The sequence below is a fragment of the Salmo trutta genome, chromosome 6, assembly GCF_901001165.1.
Source record: "Salmo trutta chromosome 6, fSalTru1.1, whole genome shotgun sequence".
Taxonomy (NCBI): domain Eukaryota; kingdom Metazoa; phylum Chordata; class Actinopteri; order Salmoniformes; family Salmonidae; genus Salmo; species Salmo trutta.
The window spans coordinates 29,907,479-29,925,499 of record NC_042962.1 but is presented as its reverse complement, the minus strand read 5'-3'; the positions used below and the strand labels follow the sequence as shown (position 1 = coordinate 29,925,499).

General features: G+C 43.0%; 1 protein-coding gene across 1 annotated transcript; it reads left to right on the top strand.

Annotated features, from left to right (window-relative positions):
• The first annotated feature begins 9,385 nt into the window (after positions 1–9,385).
• Positions 9,386–17,636, top strand: shha (sonic hedgehog signaling molecule a). The gene is made up of 3 exons (XM_029756129.1): positions 9,386–10,087; positions 13,742–14,003; positions 16,005–17,636. Exons 1-3 carry the CDS (start codon positions 9,779–9,781, stop codon positions 16,697–16,699), a joined length of 1,266 nt encoding a protein of 421 aa, XP_029611989.1. The 5' UTR covers positions 9,386–9,778; the 3' UTR covers positions 16,700–17,636.
• The last annotated feature ends 385 nt before the right edge of the window (positions 17,637–18,021 follow it).

The following is an 18,021-nucleotide window of genomic DNA, read 5'->3' as shown; positions in this document are numbered from 1 at the left end:
ACCTCTTCGTTCACGGATTTCCGATCTTCCTGCTACTCCACCATGTCTATGTCAATGACTGATTTCACCTGTATTACTACACTTTGCATTTCGAAGTAAATCTCAGCTCTATTAAAAGTACCCTCAAGAATAAACACAAGACTACTACAGTATATAGAAAACCCTAAAATGGCTAAAATAAGTCAGTTAAATCAATGATGAGAGTATAGTCAGATGAACTAATATCTGACAGACAGGGTGGCGTAGCAAGAAGATTGGACTACCGTAAACCAAGAGGTTGTGAGTTCAAATCCTAGATGAGGAGATGTTGAATAATAATTACTGTATAAATTAACATGTACAATGTAATCATGTGGGTCAAATACGTAAGTTAAAAGCACTGTGGGTGTCCGTAACCTTGCCAACAAACAAATGAATCAGTGGTTCACCAATCAGGGCCTTGATGTGCTCGGCAACAGTAACCTGGTGTGGAAAGAAACTTTTTTTTGGAGAACGTTTCTTTGGGACCATCAGGCGACATCCTAAAAATGTGTTAAGGGACGTCCCTGGAACAAGCTGGGAACTAGACAAAAACCTCCAGCGGACCATGACAGAACGTCCAATGTTTTAAATGTTATTGGACACAGGAATGTTCTTGCAACGTTCCCATGAAACATGTCTACAACATTAATATTGAATAGTCTGAGAACACGGTAAACATGTTCTGGGTCAGTTTTGTTTGACATTAAGGGCCCTATTCAATCTGTAGTGCTGAAGATCCGCTTTATAGCGTGACGGACAATTAAAGGCAATGTTCTCATGGTCGCGGAGACTCCATTCGCGGTTAACACTGCATTCACCGTACGTATTCACGGTAAACGCTGCATTCAAATATTACCTTTGCATTTTAACACAGATCTTCCGCGATACTTCGACGATACGGATTGAATTCAGCCCTAAGGGAATGGTCTCTTGGAAACAATCCTTGCACTTCACAGGAACATTCCTATGAAAACGTTATGTAATGACCTAATGAGACTCTTAAGGGAACGTTCTCTAAAGTTTGTCGTTAGCTAGGCTTTTACACACATATTCTAAACTTCTGAAACAATGTTCGCATTTGTTTTTTGAATCTTTGAAATGTATTTCATTTTTTCGGTGTGGTCTTGTTTTCCGGCCGCCACAGGATTAGCGGCAGCTTACTGAGTTTACTGCCAGACTTTAGTCGTCTGTAAGGAAGGAGGGGCTCCTTCTTGCTCTTTGGACTATGATCCCAGCAGGCTTGAGTGTCAAAGAATTGGTATGGTTTCACTTGGAGGTAGAGGAACAGGACTCAGAGTCAACATCACAAATGGCACCCTATTCCCTTCATAGTGCATTACTTTTGACAAGGGCCTATAGGTCAAGTCTGTCTCGCTGGTCAAAAGTAGCGCACTACTTAGGAAATAGGGTGCCATTTAGGAGAGTACCAGAGAATCGGAGTCAGACACTGTCTGGCGAGACAGATAACGAGGACAACATGATTACATCACAGAAGGGAATGGACGATCAATGGCAGCAGCCTGCGATCGATAGCCATGCTCTTTAGGTTGGAGCCGCTGTAGCTGGGCTTTGTCTACTCCACAGCAGTTTATCCCAGCACTAATCTAACACGCCAATTTTATATCTCTACTAACAGCACTATAATTCACAGACAGAGCGAGTGAGAGAGGCCCCCAGAGGAGAGAAACAGATAGAGATGGAGCGGCAGAGAAAGAGACAGAGACAGATTTCCTCTGCTCCTTTCATAGGGGTGGTATTATCAGTGTGGTATGTGAGGTGTGGACTTACAATGTAAAGGACACACCTAGAAGAGCTGGTGCAAGTCCATCTGTCTGTCATTCCAGCAATAGCGTCGATTTGAGTATGTCCTCTTCCCTGAAGTCAGTTTGTTTACCTGAAATGAGGTACCGGAATAGGATAGAGTTTAGTATGGAACATCCACAGGTATGTATGACACATTAGACACAGGTATGAGAAGATACATTTCTACACAGTTACTAACCAGACATGAAAGCCGTTTTAATAGGGGTCAAACCACAATCGTGTGCGCAACCACTACAGAAGGTACATAAACACAAGTGTCTTCAATGTATCACTTCCATGTGCTCTCAAACATAAAAAAATGATGAGATCCGTGAGCAATAAGCACATCTTTTTAACAGGGGCCTGATTGGTTATTGTCATAATAGTCATGTGTTGTTTGAAGTGTCTACGAGGCTTCAGAGCTGAAAGTCTGTGAAAGGGAAGGTGAGCTTGAAGGTCTGAGCTTGATGTCCATGCTAACACACCGGGCGCATCCCAAATTGCAGCCTATTCCCTTTTGGGTTCACTACTTTTGACCAGAGCCTGTCCCTGGCAATTCCCAGCCTTACCTCACACTATTCCCATTATAGTGCACTACTTTTGACCAGCGCGCGTCAAAAGTAGTGCACAACATAGGGAATAGGGTGCCATTTGGAGAGACACGACAATGCGGCAGCAATACGCAGACACGACAACAACAGAAGTGATAAGACTGAGCCTTTGTTAAGGTGCCTTGTTTGCGAGGGAGATTATATTATTCTGGGAGGTGGTGAGGGGGGATGAGGAAGAGGGGTGGGGGGGGGGTGAGGTGGAGAGGTGAGGGGGGGGTGAGGAATGACTGGCAGGGGGTCACTAGGAAGGTGTGACTCAGAGGTGCAGCGCCGGTCGAGGTCTAATCAGCTCGCTACTATCCAGGCTCATCCTCCAGAGCACCGTTTGACATATCCCTTCAACGCCGCTCACAACTCTGCTCTCCTCACCTTGGTTCTCCAGTCTCCTCCACACTGGGCTGGTCTCTCAGCATGCTTCCCAAATGGCACCCTGTTCCCTATATAGCGCGCTACTTTTGACCGAAAGGGCTCTGGTCAAAAGTAGTGCGCTATATAGTGAACAGGGTGCCATTTGGGATGCAATCTCAGTCTAAGCCCCACTGCCTGTCTGCCTGCCTGCCACACTCTATTGACATTAACCCACTCCGCTATCAGTCCCTCGCCTCATTAGCTTCTGTTTAGCTGTTTTTTCTGAAAGCTAGTCTAGGCGCACACGCTCACAAACACACGGGCACTCGGGAAAGCTCACAATTCTTCCCAGGAGTAAGTCAGTTTGACGGTTTGGCGTTTTGGAGGTTGATTGTGAACTATGTAGATGACTTTCACTCCCGGTGTGATGTCCATGAAGAGAAATGATCATCAAAGTCGCTAGCTGGTTCCGGTAGACTGAACTGTGTCTGTGTCAGTTGTGTTGGTATGAGGTAGTTGTCTACTTTTGACTCGTTGGCTTTATGATGTCTGAGCAGACATTACAAATATGCAGCCTGTGACTCATGAAGTTAATGGTTACTTTACCTTTGGTTAATATCATAATCAATTAGGAAATAGGCACCGACTGTATCTTCAGACAGCATGAGCAGTACTTTGGAATCAATCCAGGACAACATTTCCTCCAAGCTTACTTCTGACAATGAACCAACAAAGTGAGAATCTGATGCATTGTTGCTCCAAGGACAGAAATCATTAACTTAGATGGTAAAGAGCAGATTGAGAAGACGTGTGCTTGGCTAGCATGTTATCATACCATAATAAGTAGCAGATACTGGCGTGGTTAGTGTGGTTGGCATGAGGAAGCGCAGTAGCCTGTTCCTGTGGCATAATTGAGCTATATTGGCGTTTGCAAGGTTCCTGGGTTAATTTATAGACTCTATTCGATAGGCCTGAGGTGAAATGGCACACACTTGAAGGACTCGGGATCATTACACAGATAGTATCTGTGTCCTCAGGTTTCGAAAACCGCAGATTGAACAGATCATGCCGAAGCAGAGTTTTCACACCATAAACATTGACCTTGCATATCCAGATTTGTCACACCAACGCAATTATCATTTGTTTGTTGTCTGTTGCTGAAATTGCCATTACGGTTTCACAACAGAAGAGGGCCTTGATTTCATGCACATGAGTCATTGTGTTTTTGCCCTTGGTTTCTAGCTATGATTTCAGCACATTTAAACCCATATGTGTGACAAACCACTCTTATCACAGAAACACAGGATCTATTTAGCCATCCTCTAAAACAATCTATAATTTGGTATTTGTGTGACTACCAGTGAAGGAATTGGGACTGATGTTTCACACGGAATGTGATATGTCAACAGAAGTGGCATGAGACTCTCTCCTAATCAAGCATTATCCCAGTTAAGGCCTGGATGTTCTAACCATGCCCCTCCACCCCTCCCCTGCGCGTTGGGTTCACCCTACTCCGTAGTTCAAAGTGGTTTTGCCTGTCTAGCCTTGGCGCTTAATGTTGAAGTACTGGGAGCGGCTGCAGGGAGCAAATAAAACATCTTTACAGACTCTGTGACACACCGAGAGCTACAATCCCAGGTACTGTTATTGTGCAATCTCCATTGTAACTCAAAATGAAATGCCTTCAGGACATATCAATCCTTTCAATACAAATCACGACCGATGTTCTCTAAAGTGTGATTGTACCGTCTTAAGTGATTCAAAGATAGAAAGATAATTCCACCTGGGGAAAGGTTGTGGGATAACTGGCGAATGTGTGCCAGTTTCACCTTTTGCAGATTGTCAAAGGTTCAGGCCAGGATGAAAGCCCTCAAGCCCTGAATCGGGACACCTGCCATTTGAAACTCTCAACCTTGTCCTTGGTGATGGTTTTCTATTGGGTCGAATAAAGGAACTTCCTTTTACCAAACAAAAAGAGAACTAGCTGGCACAGGGTGTGTGTGTGTGCGTGATCACTCTGCAGCGTTAATCCATCAAAACCTCAGACAGAAGGAGGACTTAGAACAGTCATGGAAGGACTTAGACCAGCAAAAGCTCTGTTCAGCCCCTTTCTTTCTGCCTCGCCACATGCTTGGTTAACACTGTGTTGTGCAAAATTAGCCACCTGTTTAGCTTTGATCAGATCAGAGGCAAATCGAGATCCTCCATGCCGGCTCAAACTGGTGAGGGGAACATGCTCGAACAACCAATGAGTGCTTTATTTGGGTATGGCTGAGGTGGATGGGTGTTTTCAATCAAGGCCTATGGAATATGGCCCCAATCACGTGGCAGAAAAAAAGGTGGTGTAGGCTGCATCCCAAATGGCACTCCATTCCCTATATAGTGCACTACTTTGGACCAGGGCTCTGGTCCAAAGTAGTGCACTATGTAGCGAATAGGTTGCTATATAGGACATACCTGTAGTCACCTGGAAGGGAGATGTATGGAGATGGCCATGAAGAGAACTGATGAGTCATCCATCTCACTACTCCTCACAGTGGATTATCCATCACATGCAACAGGCTCAGAGGTGCTACGCAATTCATAATGCCCTCAATCCCCCTTTAATGATTTCATCAAACAACTCTTATTGTTGCTGTGTCACTCCTGGTAGCAGTTAGCATGGCTCTCTGCTACTGCTCTGCTGGTCCCTATGTTCTACTATTTATGAGCGCTTTCTCTAAATGGACTAGTCTCTACCACTGTATAAACATTATGCTGTTGAGACTCTGCCCCAGTGTTCAGATCATCCAGATATCTCACGTCCCCTCCCCCACCACTTTATTTTACCTTTATTTAACTAGGGAAGTCAGTTAAGAACAAATTCTTATTTTCAATGACAGCCTAGGAACAGTGGGTTAACTGCCTTGTTCAGGGGCAGAATGACAGACCTTGTCAGCTCGGGGATTTGATCAAGCAACCTTTCAGTTACTAGTCCAACACTCTAACCACCAGGCTACGTGCCGCCCCACCCTCTGTCCATGGCCTCGGAGTAGGGTGAAGTTGCCCATAGATGCTGATCTTGGGTCAGTTTTGCATTTCCCCCACTAATAGGTGAGGATTGGGGGAGGGGAAGCTGATCCTAGATCTGTACCTAGGGGAAACTTCACCCCGGAGGCTATGGCTGTGTCAATGCTGGAGAAGAGATGCTTGGCTGGGCTGTGTTCTTGTTGTCAGCTGTGCTTCCAGTGGACTGGTTGGTTCCCTCGGAGACCAGGCAGTAGCACAGCCTCCTAGTCGTCTGTACAGGTTGCATTATTCATGGCCTCCAGTCTGCATTATTTACATTGCTTACCATTTTTACATTTCACACATTTAGTTACCAATTTACAGGGAGACCTTTTTCTCTTCTCCTCGTGTGATGGAGGTAATGTACCCAGTCGGTTCGTTGGCACAAGACATCATGGCGTCAGCCACCAGGGCAGAGCGGAGGCGGTAGTGGGTTGGTGGAGTCTGAAGGTAAGGGCTCCACCTGCCTCACCAGTCCCCGCCACACCGCGTGGCAATCCCTGTGGTTTTGAGGCACCTGGGTGACATCACTGGCATGTCTGCCTGGGTCTACATCTCAGAGTAGTGATACCTGAACTCCTGTTCACTGCCTGTGACCTCAGCCTGAACACTGCCCTTGGTTTTTGGAACGTCTCCTGCAGCTGTAGGCTAGTCCTCCGTGTGTATACTCAGGACTTCCACGTTGACGGCTGCTGAAATGTACCCTACTGCCGAGACAACTGAGATTCTCCTGTCACTCTGGAAACAAAGAACATAGAGGCATTTCAAGGGTGTGTGCACAGCTAGACGTAGATAATCAAGTTGTTTTTCTTGTACTCTGAACAGAGGGGGAGTCTCGGTTTGGCCTGACGCTCTGCTAGCTAAACTGGTCATCTTTCGGCAAGGGTTTCATCATGTTCCTGCGCACATTAAGTGACATGTAGCATCACCTGCCCTAATATCACCTGCCCTAAGCTGGCATGAGCCTGGCACGGGCCACGGACACAGGGCTGGCAGTGCTGGAGGTCAGCCAGGGCAGGTTTAAATTAGACCTAACCCGTCTCTCCTGTGGTGGCAGGATCTCCCCCGCTCTCGTGCCACATACAAATATAGGTTCGTCATAACTATTAATATTTCTGCATGATCACTATGATATGGAATACCAATGTTAACCAATAGTTCACCAGAATACATTATTTTTACTTATAGCCATTTATAAGAATAATCTCCAAATGCTAAGTAATCCATTGTTTGTTCGACCCAAATCAGCACCTCCTTACTGAACAAAGGGTTTTGTGATTACATACAAAGCTCCTCCCATTAGACTTTTAGTCAACCAAGCCCCAGATTTTTTCCCCCGTGATTCTTACTTATGTAGTAATATGCATATGCAGTATCAGAGCAGAGAAATACGACAATTTACAATATGAGCTTTTCCAGAGCAACTTACAGTAGTGAGTGCATACATTTTCAAACTGGTCCCCCGTGGGAATCGAACCCACAACCCTAGCATTACAAGCGCCATGCTCTACCGACAGCCTCACAGGACCACTATTGCTTCTACAACAGTCATTCACTGTGGCAATATCTTAAAGGTCTCTGCTAATGTTTTCTATTGTGTCAGAACAGAGTGGTTCACTCATTACCAAGTCCTAGATAAGGAGTTTACTTAGGTAAACCCAGAAAATATTGATGAAAGCAATCTAAACAGATCACAATCTCTTTGTGAAGCTCAGATATGATCTGCCATACAGCATCAATTGGATACTGATGAACATTATATGCATACATTGAGTTTTGGTCATCTCCAGAAGCAAAAAAAAAAAATCATTATCTGCAATGGGGCCTGCTAACAAAGGCCTGACCATCGAGGAGCAGAGGCAGAGCGTTAATATGTCTCCCAAGACAAACAGACACCATCTTTGAGAGCGGTCCTGCAAACGTGTGAAGACAAGAGAAAGTAAGACAATTAACGCACATACCTCGCCTGCTGCTATGGGCCAGTGAATACAGTGGTTACCATGGCTTAATCTGTCAATGAAGTGGACTTTGGGGGACAAGCTTTGTGGTCTGATCCCTGGCCCAAACAGACAGCAGCGTGTTTGTGTACACTTGACAAGCCATTTCCAATAACCAATGGCCCAGGATGTGGAGGAAGGAGAGGCCTGGGATAACAACCTCAGAACACCCCAAGTCTCTTCCCCCAAAACACCATTCAAACCAGGACACCATTTTGTGCTGATCTGGTTTTATCCATATTTTGGGGATTATGGTTCCATTCATTTGGGGGAATTTATTAAAATAGGCCTAAACATAATTATATTCCATAATAGGCCTGGAGGTTATTAGTTAGGAGAGAGACTGAATAATAAAATATGTTTAAAAGTTTAAAATTCGTTTTTAAATGTTTAGTGCTAAGGAATTCCCTTAGTTCCAAGGCTGAACATCTGACCCTATAGGCCTATATGCTTCCACACAACATACTTGTTGGCCTATTGTAACAATAAAGAAAATGTAATTCAACATTTGTATTAAAAGGTGTTACACAAAGTAACAGAAAAGTGTTGGCTACTCTTAGAATTTGTGTTTGCACATGGTATTGCAGTGTCGTTTCAATAATTACCATTTGGCGAATTTTGGAAAGGCTCATGTACAGCGCGCATTACGCATGTATCATTAACATAAAATTTGAATTTGAGTTAGACCTAATTTGCCAGTTTTGTCCATTTAAAAAAAGCCTGCTTCCTTGAAACGCTGTAACTGAAGAAAAATTGGATGGTGGCTCTTAAACGTGACATGCATCCACATAGCATATGTGTGCTCCACGGCCAATGGCAGTGTCATGCGCATTGATATGTTTTATTTATTTTTATGCAAGAACATAAACGCAAGGTTTTTCACATAACATAGGATGTTCTCTTTTTATGCAATATCAGACTTAAACGCAATTTGTCCTGCTACTTTCTGTTCTGACTGAAAACGGGTCTAAAATGCTTAAACTAAAATGAGGGGTTTCGTGCCCGAGTCAAATTGTATAGTTGGACGTGTGCATACATTAGTTTAGTCTAAATTATATTTCCTAATAGCTGTTTTAAAAAGGTTTATTTTTGTTCTCTGACCCGTCTAGTTTCCAACCAGCGGCTATGAGATGCAATACTAACACTGGGCTGTATGGTTAACCAATTGTACAACTTCTTGACAACTTCTGGCTTATTCATGCAGCCTTTCCACCCAGACACTCTAACATAGACGTACTCTTACACAGTGAGGAACACCCAGTCAGTCAGAGACATGCGCACCGGTGCGCGCACACGGATTTTCAAGCTATTTCCCACAAGTGGGGAGTCAACGTGTACCAAAGTTGATCTAATAACTCTAGACACAACATTCGAATCACCCACACTAAGTCAAATAACATAACAACATAGGCCTATAGGCTACTAGGTGGGTTTTCATCAATTGGTTCGTTTCAGGAACAGAGGAAGAGAGAGAGAAAAAAAGGTGCAATTGATGTTTTCCCGTGGAGTACAGCCCCTCCCCTCTAACCCACCCTTCAGGTGGAAAAAAAATCTTTAAAGATTGTTTTACTCTTTGTGGGATAACATCAGAAGGGTTTGTCTGGGCGAACCAATCAAGTCCCTCCCTGCCATAGATCGGTGCTATAATACATAGCAGTAAAAGCGGTCTGCTCGCACAAGCGGCTGTAGCTCGACTACGCAGAGATTCCGTGGCTAATTTTCTCACTTTTTACCCACGCAGCAACGTCTTTCCTTCGATGTGTTCCGTTATTCTTTTAAAGAGGCGTTCATTTCCGCACCTGCCACGGTAGTGATCGGGGGGCACGGTAGCCTACAGACGAACTAGAGGAGGAGACAAGGACATTGTGGAAGCAGCGGAGCGAGAGGCAGGAGAGACAGAAACCGCCGCCGGTTGACAACATACTGAGGCTCCGAGTAATTTAGTATTTTATGGACGAAATGCTGCTGTTGACAAGAATCGTTCTGGTCGGGTTGATCTCCTTGTCCTTGGTGTCCTCTGGGATGGGTTGTGGACCGGGCAGGGGCTACGGGAGGAGAAAACATCCGAAGAAGCTGACACCTCTTGCGTACAAGCAGTTCATCCCAAACGTCGCGGAGAAGACCCTGGGGGCCAGTGGAAGATACGAAGGCAAGATCACGCGGAACTCCGAGCGATTTAAAGAACTGACTCCCAATTACAATACTGACATTATCTTTAAGGATGAAGAGAACACCGGTGCGGACCGGCTCATGACTCAGGTAAAAAGGATACATGTTTTAATGCGGTGCATCTTCTAGCACACTGTCTAACACAACCTTTCACATAAGGGTGAAGATTGCGCACCACAAATAAGGACATATTTAGGTCTCGGGTCTGTTATTTTTAAAGCAGATGAGTGAAAAGGTTCCGTTTCAATCTCAGAGCATTGCACTTTTGATTAGGTCCTGCATGGGTAAGGCTTTCATAATCAAACCAGAGATATGACATAGGCCCCACTGGCATTTCGGTAAGACGCCCGGCCTTCATGATTGTGGCAGTTTATTTGAAATATTTATGTGGTTCTCTCTCCACATATCTATATTTGTATCAAGGCCTTGTCTTGTACAGACGCGCACAGGCTGTTTATGCATTAGCCTACTAGACATCATTTGGATATTCAGCTATTGCACCGTTAAGATTTAGATTACATCTTGTCTTAAATCTTAATTTCAGTCATCTGATCTGGCATCTATGACTATAGCAGCGGTGTTGTTTATGCGTGGTTGGCGCATTCAGATATATTCTTGCATAATGTTATTCACCCTTTCGCAGTATAGTGTTTATTGGCGCATGAAGACTGACATTTCTTTGAGAATGTTCTGAACACTGTCACTACTTCATAAATGGGTGGGCCGCGGCCAATTAGTGCAACGATATAGCAAGACGCACCGACTGCGCCTTGCGTAATGCATTTGCTTTGGAAAGGCTAAGTGGCAAATAAGCATTGTAGTTTCTGTGAATCACATTTCCCTTAGCCGAATGCTAGTCTGTGATGTCTTCATAAGATTCTGGGTGGCTAGCTTGCATGCATTGTCCATAAAAATATGGGTCAGAAATGCACAGTCTGGATAGCATGTCTCGCGCCCATAAGGTTACTTGATTTCCAGCTACGGTTAGGCTAAATTGGGTGTTTATTATGCTTATGCCGCACTTGATGTGCTGCTATTTTAATAATAACCGAATTACTTCCGTCCGGCCACCTTAAAATGCGACTGAACCTGAAGTAGTGTGATAGAGGTGCGCGAGCCGGACTCCCTGGACCGTCTACAGCGACATGGGCACGAGCTCTGATTAAATATTCACCCTGCGTGCAGTCTCAACATCTCTCTTAAACGCTCCCTTCCCTTCCTCTAATATATACGTTATCACACTTTAAATGGAGGCTAGAGTGAGATTCAACCATATATTCTGTCTATAGCCCTCGGCCACTACCCGTTAAAGCTGTGGTTGGACAGGGAATTGTGCCAAGGACTCTGCTTTTTGGACACACAATGCGCTTTCATCTCCATTTACCTGCCTTCTTTATCGATCTGAATAGAGTAGAGGATGTATTTTGGGTTTTATTCTGTTATCACTGCATAAACAAATGCGCAAAACCATTAAAAAAAACATTCATTCCATTGTGAGTGACAAAATAAGATCATTGCTCTCTGTTTTGTGCTAGACTATAATTCAAAGAAAGGACATGTTTGCATTAGATCAACCAGGCAAGGCAAAGGAGGCTCATAAACATAGGCGGGGGAATTTGAACGCATGACCTTTGGTCAATGAGAAGAGGAAGCATAAACAAAGTTCAGACAAAACATGTATTAAGTATAGAGTGCTCAGTATTTATTTGCTGTTTAGTGGCGCACTGCGTAGCCCTAATGTATAGATGCACCTGCAACAACAGCACGAGTTAGAGATAAACCAACGTAATATCTGAATAATATGAAGAGCTAATGCTTAGCATCTAGAATATGCTTGCCATCTTCTATATTGGATGGTTGTTGTGCGTAAAGGTCAATCCAGTGGGCTGTCGTGGGGACCGCGCGGACGCTCTGTGGGTGCACAGGTGCACTGAAAGTTATAGGCTATACGATCGATTCCTGGAATAGTCTAACTGTTGTTTAATCAAACTGTCATTTCAACTGAGATTAAACGTGTGTCTGTTGTGGTTTCCTAAATGTAAATAAAAGTCCAGTTAAAGTGATGACTATAAAAGCGTGATGCCCCAGGCTGCGCCAACTCATTTTGAGTGAGCGGGTTAACCAAGCAGCTCCATCAACTACAAAGACAAGTTCGTTTCGAGGAAAGTTAATGACGTCCTCGCTTTACAGACATTTTTTAGCGCGCAGCCCCCGAAGAGTCTGTCGCGAATAAAAACATCACATGGTCGTCTGTAGCAAGCACAGCTTAATGTGAACGGAATATTGCCACGCAAACGAGGCGATATTGAGACGGACCAGTGGGTTGTTTGCACTGACAGGTAACTGATAAGTGTTTCCTCTAACCAATTTATTTGTGGGAAGGTTAAGAGGCAGGCTGCGGGCTAGGCTTGTTGAACAACTTTAGTCTGAGCACAAAGCGCCGCTGAGGGATCCTGCTGGGCTTCACGGTGGCTGAACATAATTTGGCTTGATTTGCGGCACACGACTCAATGAATTAATAAATAGTTTAGTCTTCACGGCTCTTGACTCCGGCTATCGTACTCAGAATGTTTTTTTTCACCCACTGCATGCTACAAGTGCGAGTATAATGTTGGTTTGTTTTGACCTCTCGCAGGAAAGACCGTTTAGGCTAATTGAGATACCACTGGTAGCCTAACCTTATGACCAGCATGTCTTGGGGATCGTTGCCTACAAACGGGAAAGGATTGTGTGTGTGTGTGTGTGTGTGTGTGTGTGACAAGACTAATTCAACTTTCCCTCTGGTTGCGGTGAAAATACGCTTTTGGGATGTTTTATTTTACATGGGCCCTATTTGTTAAGTGTTGAGAAGAGTTGTCTTGGAGAAGGCCAAGCATCTCACAAAGGGTCCCGAGATAGGTTAGGAAGTGCAACGTTCCAATTACAGGAAACTATTTTATAACTCAGTTATTTCTGAAGATTATCCTCAATATCAATTATTTATTCAAAGAAAACACACATCTTAGCCTACTAAAGATTCTTGGTTTCATTAAGTGATATATTTTTCCCATTCTAATGCGTTTTTAATATGTCATTAATTCCGGCATTTCTTTTTTATTGGAGTCTATCACATCTTATATAATCTTGGGAGAGAGTACAATTAGGCCATTGAGCGGTCGCACCTGTCCAAGGACCAGATCTATATCTTTTAGGCCAGTGAAGCGAATGCAATGCCTTATCAATTTTTCATCACAAGCTTCTCTATCTGAGATGTGCCCCTCTGACGCTGCCCTTCACGCAGAACATTCGAGCTTAGGTAATTCAAACAAACCATTCACATGGTTGTGAGTAGGCATATATCCCATCACATAGGCTACATCACTCCATACAACATCATGATGGACGGTATTGACTGAATCTCAGTTGACGTTTAGTGTGGTGGAATCTTGGAGATATTCAGGTTTACCAGATGTAATGAAATGTTAACTATTTAAGGATTTGTACTTTGGAAAGACCATTGAAGACCTTGAAATATAGGAAAATGCTAACTCTATAGGACAATGGTTTTGGCCTCGAACCATGCATCTACAAAATCGCCCATACCTTCAGGCATTGAATTAAGATCATGAGCTTAATATCATAATATCTTCATTTATTACTTAGGCTTAATACCCAGGCCTGATACACATGAAAGGGTATTAGCATCTAATGAATCGTGAATTTGATATATCTTAATAGACAACTGGTCCATTTTCCTTTCCCCAGAGATGTAAAGACAAGCTGAACTCCCTGGCTATCTCCGTCATGAACCAGTGGCCAGGGGTAAAGCTCCGCGTCACCGAGGGCTGGGACGAGGATGGGCACCATTTCGAAGAGTCCCTACACTACGAGGGAAGGGCAGTGGATATCACGACCTCCGATAGAGACAAGAGCAAGTACGGCACGCTGTCCAGACTTGCAGTGGAGGCTGGATTCGACTGGGTCTACTACGAGTCCAAGGCCCACATCCACTGTTCTGTCAAAGCAGGTAGGGTGTCAAGTTAAGAAGCCGTTCGTCACCATCACTGACATTGAAAACGAATGTGAATGGGGAAGATGGTATTAACAGGGAATATAGCCACCCGCCCTCCCCTTCAAAGCATTATAATGTCCGATTTAAACTCGCACATTTAACTTGTCTAAATCCCTGTTACTGACATTAGCCTACATCAAACCCACAAAGGAAGTTGCACGGACGTCGTATAAAGGCCTATTTCTCACCGATGAACGAATAAAGTTATTGATGATAAAACGTTTTATTTATTTTTTTATTTTTTAACAATATGCTACTCCAGCTAGGCAATTAATCAACATAGATGATTGGATAGAAATAAACAACGTTTCTATAAATAAATAAAAACGTTTCTAGGATATTATCTGATGCTTCCTCGTTAACCAACCTTCAGCTCTCCACAATGTGTCCTCGCGCTATTCACTTGTTATACCGTGATCTCTTATCCTTTCATCTTAGGCCTATCAGTTATATTTCTTCTCGATTTATAGGCCTATTTAGATTTCAAATAAGTAGGCCTACTCCATCTTTATAGTAGTTGTGTTGTGTATGGGTCATTTCCTGTTCAAGTTTAATGCATAGACCCTACCAGACTTTTTTTTCATGATCTTTTATTGCCCCACACCGTCTCTTAGATGGAACCACGACCTTATATTTTCGCAAAATCTATTCCCACACTCATAAAATGCCATGACCTATACTTTCATTTTGTGCCCTGTTCCTGTAAGCTAACTGATAGGCTATGGACTCCAATATCATTGCACGCCAAGAGAAGGCTATTCGAGTTAACTAAACACATTACAGCTTTAGATGTGTAGATTTGTATTATTTTCCGAACGAATCAATCAATTCTAGGCCTGTTTGGATCAGTGTTAGCCATCCAAAATGTAGATGAATTTTACCAAAGTACTTCAGACAAATCATTCGGGTTGATATCATCTCTTTGAGTTTCCTAAAAAAACATATGGAAATCGACTCAGCCCTATTCTTCCTGAAGAGCACATTTGCGTTTTGAATTGAATGGAACATCAATTTAAAATTCAACACACTCGTTTGGACATCATATATTCCGTGTCATTAGGGGTCATGTGACTTTACCAAAGGGATTTAGACTTACAAATGTTGAACTCGTTTGGGGCAAATCTAGTTTTCAATTGTCACCTTATTTTCATGCCACGGAATCTTAAAATAAGATTAGATCCAGAAATTCAGAGCGGGTCGGTTCTATTCTGTGGATGTGTGTGTTTACTGACAGTGTGATCCTGGAGATCGGAATGTAAATAGTTCTCCAAAGGCCCGAATTATTGTCATCAAGATTGACAACAAAGCGGGGGGAGAGGTGGTAAAAAGAAGGGACATTGATGTTGGTCGACTGCAAGCATTTAGAGTCTTGGCCCTCATTTAAATTCAAATCTGCATCTTGAGAGGCTTGGAAAAGTGGCTCCACTGGGTAAATAGTCTTTGCGGCGCTCATGTTTTTTTCTCTGAGAAGTACTAGGCTATGTGTGTGAATTGTCACATAGAGGTTTCTGCACCTGAGCAAATATGGGAAGAGAAGCTGGGAAAGGCGCAAGTGTTCTTTTCCAAGAATGGCTCGGTCCACAAGCTGATTTAGAATGACAATGTTCGCTCTTTATTGGTTTTTAATTAACGTCAACAGACCCAGGGCTTTCGGTTTTCTCATCTTATGCAACAAGAAGCAGCCAATAGGCCTACGTTAATGTGTGAAGGGGGGTAAATGTAACCTATAGGATATTGATAAATGCGCCTAAAATCACAATTTTCATTCCTCCTTCCTTTAAAAAGTATGGATGGAGACAATAGGCTTATGTGACAGTGGTTCATTCATAGGCAGGCCCATGCGCTATATACATATTCCACAGTGCTGAGCTCAACTCGCCCTGCTCTCATGGGTAAATCAAATAATTGATGGATATATATTCACAATCACTAATACAATCTCTTCTATTTCAACAGAAAACTCTGTTGCTGCCAAATCAGGAGGCTGCTTCCCAGGCACCGCTTCGGTAACTCTCAAAGATGGAAGCAGGAAGGCAGTGAAAGACCTCAGAGTTGGCGACAAAGTGCTGGCAGCCAACAGTGATGGGAACCTCGCATATAGCGACTTCATCATGTTCGTGGACCAGGACTCTGCAACCAGAAGAGTGTTTTATGTGCTAGAGACTAAAGAACCAGTCCAGAAAATCATCCTTACTGCTGCACATCTGCTCTTTGTGGTCAACAACTCAACGGATGATCTCCACAGCATGTCAGCAGTATTTGCGAGCAAAGTCAAACCTGGACAAAAGGTGGTCGTCTTTGATGATTTGCATAACCAACTGAAGTCGGTCACCGTGGAACGGATTTACACGGAGGAGCACGAGGGGTCATTTGCGCCTGTGACGGTTCAAGGAACCATCGTGGTAGATCAAGTGCTTGCGTCATGTTACGCGGTAATTGAAGACCACAATCTAGCGCACCTGGCGTTTGCACCTGTCAGAATGAGCTACTGGCTGTCCTCGTTGCGATCCCCGAAAGACTACTCCATGGTCAACGCCACCTTACACGAGGACGGAGTGCACTGGTACTCCAAGATTCTATATCAATTAGGAACGTGGCTCTTGGATAGCCACGCGCTTCACCCACTGGGGATGTCAATAAACTCAAGTTGAAACCTCATATGGAAAAGCAAAATGAGACTAATGTAGAACAATAAACAATAGTAGAATAAAAAAAGACAGGCCCCAGCGGAGTTGGGATATTTATTTCAGTGACTTTTACATGTGTCCCTTTCAAAGAATGAATGGAGCCTTAAAAGTTTTATTTGAATAATTTATTCTTATGTGAACTAGCTGGTATCACACGGATGGATTCTAAAACTGTGTGACCAGCAAATTGTGCAGAATCTATTTTTGTATATCTCAAGTAAACCGCAAAGAAAAAGAAGACCATGTAAAAAGCAGCAAACTTCTTGACAGGTTGCAATGTTCTGTGCATATTATGTGCAGTTGACTGTTATATTTTGGGGATAAACAAAACTTCGTGGGGGTCCATAAATTATATTTTTATACACAGAATTGTAAATGAGATTTTGACAGATCGTTACCGAATCACATTTCGTTATTTGAAATAGTGTAAGATACGAGAATATATTTTAATTTAAATAGTTGGGAAACGACTTGGAAATCTTGTACTGTTTTGTTTATTATTAAGAAATCAATTATTTTGGAAACGTTTCGTTTAAGTTGTCAGAGTGGGACAGATATTCTGCCTCGTGTATATTTCCTCTGCTTTTGTTGTATTTCTTTGAGAAAATGTGAAATGCACATTCTGACAATTCAGTAACAGTATAAGTAGTAGCCTATAGAAAAAACGTTTCGTTGAATAAATGAATAAGTAACTCCTGTAAATTTACTAAAATGTATTTTTCTTTTCATATTTTGTAATAGGGAAATAGTTTTATAGAAATTACATGCGGCATATGCACAGTTTGGATAGTTTATAGCGTTCCAGTTAACTTTCATAACAGGGCGATGTGTCAAAAATGTCTAGAGTTTATTATTTATATGTTTATTACAAAATGATATAAAGAAAATATTCAAACCTGCAGTTGTTACATGTCTTTTTCTAATAGCTCTTGGAAATTGACATTCTGGGTCCATAAGGGAACATAGACTACCAAAATGAAAATCAAAATTCGAACTGTTGCTTCAATTGCATAACTTTGGCGCAAGTCTCCCTTTGACACCAATGCATGTGTCAAAAATGCGAGTTAAGCGCGTTTTTTACTCAACCCATGGAATAGTTTGGTGTTTAGCTATGAGTACATTAAATGTGAAGTTTAACGTATCGAGATAAAATTGCAGAAATTCCGCTCTGCTTTGAACCGCCTAATGTCTGCTTGTGAAATGTAGAGACCCCATGTCAAATTTAACGAGGTTAGCCTTTCGCAAATAACTTCTGAAAAACTTACAGACAGAACCGTGTTTGTTAG

What these genes read in the sequence shown, in the direction of transcription:
- shha (XM_029756129.1), top strand. Translation starts at nt 9,779, where the DNA reads ATGGACGAAATGCTGCTGTTGACAAGAATCGTTCTGGTCGGGTTGATC. An exon ending in CGGACCGGCTCATGACTCAG is followed by an intron (nt 10,088 to 13,741) that starts GTAAAAAGGATA and finishes TCCTTTCCCCAG; the next exon opens with AGATGTAAAGACAAGCTGAA. An exon ending in CCACTGTTCTGTCAAAGCAG is followed by an intron (nt 14,004 to 16,004) that starts GTAGGGTGTCAA and finishes CTATTTCAACAG; the next exon opens with AAAACTCTGTTGCTGCCAAA.